Source organism: Leuciscus leuciscus (assembly GCF_965113295.1).
Source record: "Leuciscus leuciscus genome assembly, chromosome: 13".
Lineage (NCBI taxonomy): Eukaryota > Metazoa > Chordata > Actinopteri > Cypriniformes > Leuciscidae > Leuciscus > Leuciscus leuciscus.
Window position 1 is genome coordinate 33,452,169 of NC_138737.1, and position 10,072 is coordinate 33,462,240.

General features: G+C 39.2%; 1 protein-coding gene across 1 annotated transcript; it reads left to right on the forward strand.

Moving 5' to 3' along the window:
- Positions 1–388: 388 nt before the first annotated feature.
- On the forward strand, positions 389–7,979 carry tprg1l (tumor protein p63 regulated 1-like). The gene is made up of 6 exons (XM_082188812.1): positions 389–710; positions 5,188–5,279; positions 5,752–5,802; positions 5,888–6,013; positions 6,598–6,751; positions 7,275–7,979. The coding sequence occupies exons 1-6, from the start codon at positions 510–512 to the stop codon at positions 7,467–7,469; spliced, it is 819 nt and encodes a 272-aa protein (XP_082044938.1). The 5' UTR covers positions 389–509; the 3' UTR covers positions 7,470–7,979.
- The last annotated feature ends 2,093 nt before the right edge of the window (positions 7,980–10,072 follow it).

Below are 10,072 nucleotides of genomic sequence, written 5' to 3' on the forward strand. Positions count from 1 at the left end.
ATATTTGTTTGAGAGGGGCACTTTCGATTAGTTTTGAAAAAGGGCAGGATCACCCAAAGCCATCAACCCATCCACCCAACCCATTTTGCACGTGCCTGCAAGACCCACGCACTTCAAAAAACACTGTAAAAACCCTAATTTAAGGGACATAAAGACAATTTCAAGCAAACTGCACAAAAAAAAAGGTGCATTAAAAATATCGGTGTGAGATTATTCTATTCTCTTAATGGATAAAATATGATATTTCTGAAGACAATTGTTAGAAAAAAATTATAATTATCATCAATGGACATGAATTGTACCCCGAACGACCCCTGGCTGAACTGATTAATTTTAAATATCGTAATGAAGCCGCTAACTCATAAACGGAACGGGTCACTTTAAATCCGCCGTGGAGTGGAGTAGGTGGGCGTTCCCCTGCGCAACACAGCGCTGCTGGAACTAAGCGGAATCTCTTCAGTCTTCACTTCTCTCAGATACTTTCAGCTTGTGCTCGACGCTTTGGTGAAATGCTGCAGCTGAATGACAGTGTAGACCCCGAGAGCCCGGGTGCGGCTGTCTTACACCCGGGGGACTGTGATGATGGGCTGGAGGTGGTGGCCCGAGCTGGAGCTTCAGTGGCCTGCTGTACCCCGCTTCAGACCCTCACGCCTTTCCATGTCCACAACCCAACCATGCGAGCTAAAGTCAAAGACTACTTCGTCTTTAGGGTGAGTAAGTAATCCAGTTTTTGCTATAAAACGTCCAAGGTTGTAATCTGTGGAAACGATTTGTTTGGTAGTGTGTTGACAGGGTTGTATGTCAAAACCTAGGAAGCTGTCTACATAGACAGCCTGTATGTGCGTCATGGGCGTTTATCGGGAGGGCAGTGACAAAATGTATAGTTTAAACGTTCAATTGTTTTTAATTTGACACGTTATGTAAGAACGCAAGAACGGGTCCTATTATATGGCCAAAAAAAATCGCCATAATGCCCATTCTTTGCCCGAAAATGTGATCTACGTAGGGAGCACAACATTGTGACACGACCATTGATTTGTGACATTTAACAGCAGTCTCTTAGCTGGAATGAAGTGCAGTGAGAAAGCTCTACATACAGTGACTTTATAACATTAATATGAATCTAACTATAATTATGAAGCTCACCTAACATAACAAAACTCACTGACTGTGATATAGCATTCACATAAAGTTAATTATTTTAACCAAAAAGAAAAAAAAAAGAGAGGCAAAGACAGTAACTTTAGGCTATATGCTATACTATTTATTTTTTGGTGGACAAACAATGAGTCAAAAGAAATTATATTGCTGGGAATTTAACTGTACTTACGTAAAAAAAATGAATGGTTACACCATATTTTACAGTATGTGTAAGTACTGGTAATGGGTCAAGTCAAGGTTAGGTTTAGGGATGGGATCAATACCAGTAATTGTAATTGCTATAATAAGTAGCCTACATAGTATGTGCGGAACAGGACTTTAAAATAAAGTGCTACAAAAAATTACTTGTTACTTTGCTACTGTGTACTTATTGTGTTCATGTTGTATTGCAAAACACTTCTGTTGCTATTGACATGGGATACGGTTTAGGTTAGGGTAAGGTTTGGTGGTGTGTTTGAAGGTTAATTTGTCACTAGAAATCATCACACTAGAACCACTCTAGCTAATTGTATTGTGGGAAACAGTTTTCCACTGTACAGTGTTGCCGTGTTATTTTTAGCACATTTTTGCAAATATTTAGGTTTGTGATGTTCCTAATTTGTACATTTCTTTGTATAAAAATGTCTGCTAACTGAATAAATCTAAAAGTAAAGTACAGCATGTTATTTTACAGCATGTTTGTTTTGTGTGTGCGTGTGGTTTCTGCTGGTTCAGAATTTGATCATACATTTAGAATAAACTTAAATGAAATTTAATTAATGCATCATTATTATGTACACAGATTTTACACAAAAATACTTGCATATGCGTGTTTAGTGACGCAGTGACTTTATACGTTAGAAACAGTTGGAGCAGTATGGTATCATGCTTGTTTTTGATCTTGAGCTATATGTATGATCTTAATCTAATAATGTGGCCTATGACAGTGGTCCTCAACCAGGGGGTTGGAGCCCACTAGGGGGCCTCAGCAAACTTCTAAGGCAGTGGTTCTCAACTCCAGTCCTCGGGACCCGCTGCTCTGCACATTTTGTATGTCTCCCTTATTTAACACACCTGAACCAGATCATCAGCTCGTCAGGAGAGACTCCATGAACTGATTTGAGTGTGTCAGATAAGAGAGACATACAAAATGTGCAGAGCACCGGGTCCCGAGGACTGGAGTTGAGAACCACTGTTCTAAGGGGACCTCAAGGTGACTTAAAGAATGACAAAACAATAGGGCTGGGTTAAAAATATTGATGTCTCGATATAAGATGGCCTATATGTTTGAATAAAATTAGTAATGTTTTTGTGACAGCCACCATTTAAATGTTTATGTATAATAAAAAAACATAATTATGTCATTAAAGTTATAATCATAACGTTATTGTTTCATGCTTCAGAAATGTGACGTAATTTCTGGTAGGGGAGCATCGATGGTACTTGTGGTGCATTGTGGGATTTATTTTTAATTTTTAAGGGAGCCAAACGTCCCAGTGCACTGGATGGATTTTGCGATTGAGACTTATAATGGCGGATTCCCTGATCAGTGCCCTGACTACTGAACTAGGGAGCTGATTGAGACACACATTAGGAAACTAGGTCAACTTACAGGGAACAGGAACAGAACAGAACCAAACCAAAACACAATGAAACTAAACATATATGTGACAACCTGATACATAATAATCGATATCTAATACAATGTAATCAGATCTCAAGCTTGTGAATTGAAATGGAATCAAATCATGAAATTTGTGTCTATAACAAACAAGATCAAAATCAAGGAATTTCGTATTTTTATTCACCCCACAACTATTTTTTTTCTTTGAAGAATCTGTTTAGTTTAGTTTTCATAGACTTTGTTTGCGTCAGTTACCTGTTTCCTGTGTCACCTTTGTTCCTAGTTTCCCGCCAGTCATCAGTTACCATGGACACCCATTCATTCATCACATCTTTTTGTTATGTTGTTATCATTATCATTGTGTATTTAAGTTCCTCTGTTTCTCAAATTCAGTGTCCAGTAATGTTTGTGCCATGCACACTGTTGCGTTGTTTTTTGCTCGTTGGATTATCTTTATTTATTAAACTCAGTTATTTTGAACCTTCGTTTCCCTTCATCATCCTTGGACACTAAACATTACAGAATACTGGACCTAAAAAGAATTGAAGATAGATCTTGCCTCCATTAATGTCGCTCCAATAGGGAGCTCTAACAGACCCAACGGGGCCACTATTTTTATGTTTCAGGGAGACCTGGAGGAATATGTAGAAGAATTCACCAGCGTCAGCCACCTCTCGCCCATTGCAATGACATCGCACTCATGGAAGGGTTCTGGGTCATTGGATCTCCTTTTATTGTGGGCGAGGTACAAGAGGATCCAGCCACCAGCATCCAGCCCCACTCACCATCCGTCAACACCTCAGAGCCAGACCCAGCGACCACGCCCACCGTGGACAAAGACCCCCAGCCATTACTTGCCATGGATATAAAGCCTGAGCCTAAGCCCGCAACGAAGTCAATGCCAGCTGCAAAGTCCTGGAAGAGATGCCTGAGTTCCCGTCTGATTAGATGTGTGAGTCGGCCATTACATCCGTGCCTGTGGGAGTTTTAGTGGAGCTGGAAGAGGAAGAATGGCTAATTGACTGAAATACAGAGGTAGTGCTTCCCACCCTGCCCATCCACGGACATTCTCTGTCACTGGTCTCCTCCTGCACTAATTTCTCTTCATCACCTGTCGGTCATCACGGCTTTGCCCTGGTCACTCGTCGCTCCGGGCTTTCAGCTGCGCTCCATCCCTCCACCCCTACGGCTCCGTTGGGCTCCTCCATCCCTCATGCAACCCACTGGCTCTACCTCGGCCGCTCTTTGCTGGGACTCCGCGTTTGTCTCCTGGTCCAACGATGTCGCCGGGTCTCTCGGCCCATCGGATGTCGCATGGGCCTCTCGTTCTCCCTGCTTCACCTTTGTTGGTCGGGCTCAAATTACCGCCTTGGCTCCTCCTGCCTTCTCCTCCTCACTGTTGTTGTGGATCTCCTCCACCCAGTCTCCTGGGTCGCTCTGAAATCTCGTCGGCTGTCAGTACCATCCTGGATCCTACCACCATCCACTCCTCCATGGGCCCTCCCACCATCATCTCCTACATGGCTTCTCCCACCATCAACTCCTCCATGAGCCCTTCCACCGTCATCTCCTCCATGGTGCCTCCCGTAATCTTCTCCATGGCTTCTCCTGCCTTCTGCTCTGCCCGGTTCCCATGTCCATCTCCAGAATCTCTTCCCCCCCAATCTACCCATCATGGCGCCGGGAGGGGGCGTTCTGTGACGATCTGTGTGTTTAGTTTGGTTTTCATGGACTTGTAGTTTGCATTCAGTTTCCTGTGTCTCCATTGTTCCTAGTTTCCCGCCAGTCCTCAGTTACCATGGACACTCATTCAATCATCACACCTGTTTGATATGTTGTCATTATTATAATTGTGTATTTAAGTTTCTCTGTTTCTCACATTCAGTGTCCGGAATTGTTTGTCATGCACACTGTTGCGTTGTCATTGGATTATCCCTTTTGGCTTTATTTATTAAACTCTGTTATTTTAAACTATCTTCGTTTCACTTTATCATCCTTGGACAGGACACTAAACGTTACACTAGGATTCACTAGGAACTAGGATTCCACTGTCTTAGAAAACAAGAATTTATGAAGGTAGCCCAATTAGAAAGGTGAGATTTCAAAAACTGGAATAGTTATAAAATTAATTTTCCTAGAAATGCAAACCTCTAAAAAATTTTAACAGGTAGAAATTGAGGTTAAAAAATGCTTATCCTTTAACCTTGCTCAGTAAACACAAACAACTAGACAAGTCATGGGGCTTTGAATATTGTTGTGGACAATGGGGAACCTTGAAGTCAGAACCCCTTTTAACTACATGGTAGACAGTGTATGAGTTGTGTCTTTCTTATAAGAATGTTGATGTATATTTTTTGACATCCATGCTAATTTGATGTAGTTTCAAGCATCTAAAATAGTTGCTCTGTTTGTTCTCGTCCCAGCCAGGAACCATAGAGCAGGCAGTCAATGATATCCGCACGGTTGCCTTGCCTTCAGAAGACGGAGAGGTTCTTAGTGTGTGGCTGCTCGCAGAGTGAGTCTATTGCTGCCCTTTCTTAGGACATCTACAGATCGAAACATAATATCAACACTACAAAAGCGGCACTAACCCTGCTCTGGAGCCATATTTCATAACCCTGGGTAAAAAGTGGTGCAAACCCTGCTTCTAAATTACAAGTGTGAAACGTTACTTTACCCAGGGTTATAAGCAGGGTTTAGAGCGGCGATAACCCAGGGTTAAGTGCAGTGTGAAATGTAAATGTAATTAACGCAGTATTATGTAAGTACAATGGAATATGAATATAGTAATCTGCCAGTACTATAACATACATCAAAATACCGTGATCTAATAACATCATTGTTCAATGGTACCACTACAACATGGTATGCAGCAGAATTTGAGCTTGACAGTTGTATTGGGCTTTCAGAATGAGAATTACCTCTTGATGAAAACTGACAGATATCCGTTCAACCAGATCCATGACCTTTTTTATATTTTACCACAGAATTGATCACTGGAACAATGAAAAAGAAAGATTGGTTCTTATAACAGAGAGGTAAGTATGTCATCATTGAAAAGGATATTTAATACATTCGTAGCAGGAAACCAGTCCTGAATGAGATGCTTCTGTTATGTTGTAGGTCTTTGTTGGTGTGCAAATATGACTTCATAAACCTTCAGTGTCACCAGGTCATCAGAATTTCCTTGAACGCTGTGGACACAATCTCTATTGGCGAGTTTGAGTTTCCTCCAAAATCCCTCAACAAGTAAGACACTTTCGTTCTCAGGCATTTTTGGCCCAGTATAGCTGCTCAACATCTAGACAAATATCTGAGGGATTTTGTTAATCACCCAAACATTATTACAAACTACACTGCCCGGACAAAAAAAAAAAAGGATTTAAATAGGCAAATGCTTAATAGTCTATGATTGGAACATTATTGCAGTGATGATTATGTTTAGCATGTTATATGTTTGGCACTGAGTCTCGAGACCTTTAATGTCAATACAAGATCTTGACCAAAAATGTATGCACCTCTTGATGGAAATAACATCACAACATTTATTTCCATCAAGAGCTGCATACATTTTTGGTGGAATATGGCCATGTTGTGTCTTCCTACATTTAAGAAAATGAAAAGCTACACACTCCATCAGTTAGGGTTAGAAGAACTGTTGCCAAACATAGGCTATAACATGCTAGAAACACAATAACCACTGCACTAATGATCAAATCATTTACTTTTTGACAAATAAGCATTTGCCTATTTAAATCCAAATAGCGAGATTGAGGTAGTATTATACTGCAGGATAGTAGTATGATCAGATGTGTGTGTGTGTGTGTGTGTAGGAGAGAGGGAACGGGAATCCGTGTCCAGTGGGATAAGCGACCAAGACCTTCGTTCATAAATCGCTGGAACCCCTGGTCCACTGACATACCCTTCGCCACCTTCACTAAACACCCCATGGCACACGCAGATGAAAAGGTGGCTTCCCTTTGCCAGGTAAATGTGCTTTAGTACTAGTGCTGTCAAAAATATTGTTTTCCCCCCTATACATATCAATACTGAAATGTTTGAAACGGTTTCAATACTCCTGTTCCGCATTATTGATACACTGATATCAGCTGCGTTCTCACTTTCTCTTCCCTCCGGTATCGAGCTGACACACACCTCAGTGTATTTTAACTAAATTAGAAGTCGACCGATAGTGAATTTTACCGATAACTAGGTTGGCCCTCCACGCTGGCCGATTAATAACCGATTAATAAACCGATAGTTTGTTGAAGGGATACTGAATGAAAACAAACATAACATAAAATATGAAAACAAACATAACACATAAAATAGTGCTGTACTTTATTACAAAAACAATGTTGTCATCTGTACGCAAAGGAAAAATGTTTCTGTTTTTAGTACATCACTGTCGTGTAAATGTACCATTAATCTCAGATGCTAAAATCGTTCAGTGTGCTCTTCATACTATATGCACAAGAAGTCAGATAACGATGTATTTTCTCCCTTTCAGCTTGAGAATTTCAAGACCCAGCTCATCCAGGCGGTGAAAAAAGCCCATAAAGAATTCCCCATCCCGGGACGAGCCAATGGCGTGCTGATACTGGAGCGGCCACTCCTTATCGAGACTTACCTGGGCATCATGTCCTTTATCAACAATGAAGCCAAACTGGGCTACGCCATGACAAGGGGAAAAATCGGCTTTTAACTACTGAATTCTCTCTCCATCTCTGTCATCCTCCAGTCAAGTGCTGTTTTTGAGTGATACTGCTTCACTTGAGTATGTGAGTCGAGTACATACTTGTTTTATTGTTTGGATGTATATAGCGTGTGAAATGTGCCAGGCAGTAAGGCATGGTCACTGCGACAGGATGTGCCTAGATGAACCTGATGCCAATCTACGTGCCCTCTTCTCTATTCACAGTTAGTAAAACAGCCTTTCTAATGTGATTGAATGGTTTGAAGAGGCAGTTTGTGTCTGTTTTATGGCATGCTTTGATGACCATTTAATATTTTTAACAAATATTGTGGCAGCCGATTAGTTTGTAGGTTGATTGAATGACTTCAGGAAGTCTTTTTCAATTTAGATACGCTGAGGGTTCACCTCACCCCGCTCTGCTGACTTACTTAGGGGGCGTTTAGATAAGACACTTTCTTGCATTCGAAAACACCTAGACTGTGTGCACTGGAATGAAACGCAATACTCATAGAAGTATGCGATGCAATGAATGAAGACATCCATGCATGTGTATGACTATATACTGCAGTTTGAAAAAAGAAAAAAAAACTTCCTAAAGCGTTTTTACCAAGCGAACAGTCAAACAAGTTAAAGCACAGTTTGCTAATTAAAGCATTGTCGCCAAAAATATAAATAATAAATAATAAAAAAACGTTCTGTCCTCAGGGTTAGGGCTAAGACTTGTTGCGTTCAAGATGTTGCATTCTGAACATTTACTTTTAAATATAGGATTTCCAGTTGCGATGAATTGCAGATTCCTGCAGGATTTGCGCTCAGCGCATCACTGATCTATATAAGTGGCCCTCTCATAAAGCTGCCAATACCGAACTGACTTCAACGGTCAAAGACATACAAAATTATGTCAAAATGCCTGTCTTGCTGGGTATTCAGGTAAACAGTCACAGTATATTGGACCAGTGCATTAGCTCTTAAAGTGACAGCGGCCTAATAAACCTGCTGCTTTCTGTCATGTTAATAAAAAGGAAAAAACAAAAAGAAAATCACTCGCTGATCTTGCCTGAATAACTTTTGTAACTTTAATTGTAAGCATTAATTTGTCTTTAATTTTTACAATGAAAACGATCCAGTGTTGTTTTATATTTGATTAATTTCATTTCTGAAATATTTCTCACCTGAATACTGTTAGATCCACCTGAAAACTTAAAGCCATGTTTATTTCATTTCTCTCTTTATTTGTGCTATCGCTTGCAGTTTATTTTTTTCTTATTTTATTACTGACTTTTCTCTTTTCCCCATAAATCTAGTTCAACGATTCAAATAAAGCCTCTCTGTGCTGTGTATAATCACAATTATCACATGGGTTAATGAGCTGATGAGTTGAATCAGGTGTGTTTGATTAGGGAGAAAAAGAAAACGTGCAGTGTTGGGGGTCCTCCGGGACAGGTTCTATTACAACAAAATTATCAAAAAAATGATCTGTATGGGGGGATATATGGCAGTTTTCCACGTGGTATCGAATATAGTTTTTTTTTTTTTTTTAAGGTATTGTATTGAAGTTGGAAATTCCAGTATCGTGACAACACTGCTATATAATAGGAAGTATTCGATGTCGGACGCAGTGTAAATGATCGGATAATCTGGCATACGTCACCAGACCGTTTTCACTTGAAGGTTTTATTAAACATTGCAAGGTCAAAAACAATTGCAAACATTGCAATATGCATGGATGGATTGTTTACAATAAGGTTTATAACATTAGAGAATAGGGTGAATTTTCATTTCAAATTTAAATACTATTGGAGTTTGGAGATTCGTCTATTTTAAAATGGTTTACTTCATTCATGAAACACAACCAGAATAAATGTTGTGATTTTTGTTTTTTTGTTTGCACTTTAATGTAACTTAACACATTTAATTCAAATTTGACAATTGATCATTAATAGTTTTTACGAATTATTTTGATGGAAATTCATTGTGTTTATTTCATGAATGGGGTCCAGTGTGACTAAACAGGTTTCAAAGCTTGTCATAGAAAAACTGCATGCCTTCTGAACAGCACTACTGTCAAATTAAAACCAAGGCTTGCAATATGTAAAATGTATTTATTTTATTCTGTACTGCAGTGCTATGATAAGGTGTGGAACTCTCCCATATATATATATATATATATATATATATATATATATATATATATATATATATATGAAGAGTTCAGATGCAAAAGCCTCTAAGTGCCATCTGAAATTTTCTTCTAGAATGATTTTTATCAAGCTTGTATGTTTATGTTCAGTTATTTCACTTTAATGGCACTGAAAATGACTTATTAATTGTCATTAAAGTGAAATTACTGAACCTAAATATACAAGTTTGATAAAAATGCTCATTTTAGAAGAAAATTTCAGATGGCACTTAGAGGCTTTTTGCATATGAAGTCTTCATATATTTTTTTTTTAAGTCTAGACCCATATACCTTTTCACAAAAAAAATCACATTCAGTAGCATCTGGTATTCTGTCTTTGCAAAATGTATTTTCACAAAGAAATGTTTCGCCTGCAAATCAAGTAAAAAACAAACTAATGTTTTGCATACAGACAGTTAAGCTCAATTCTCAT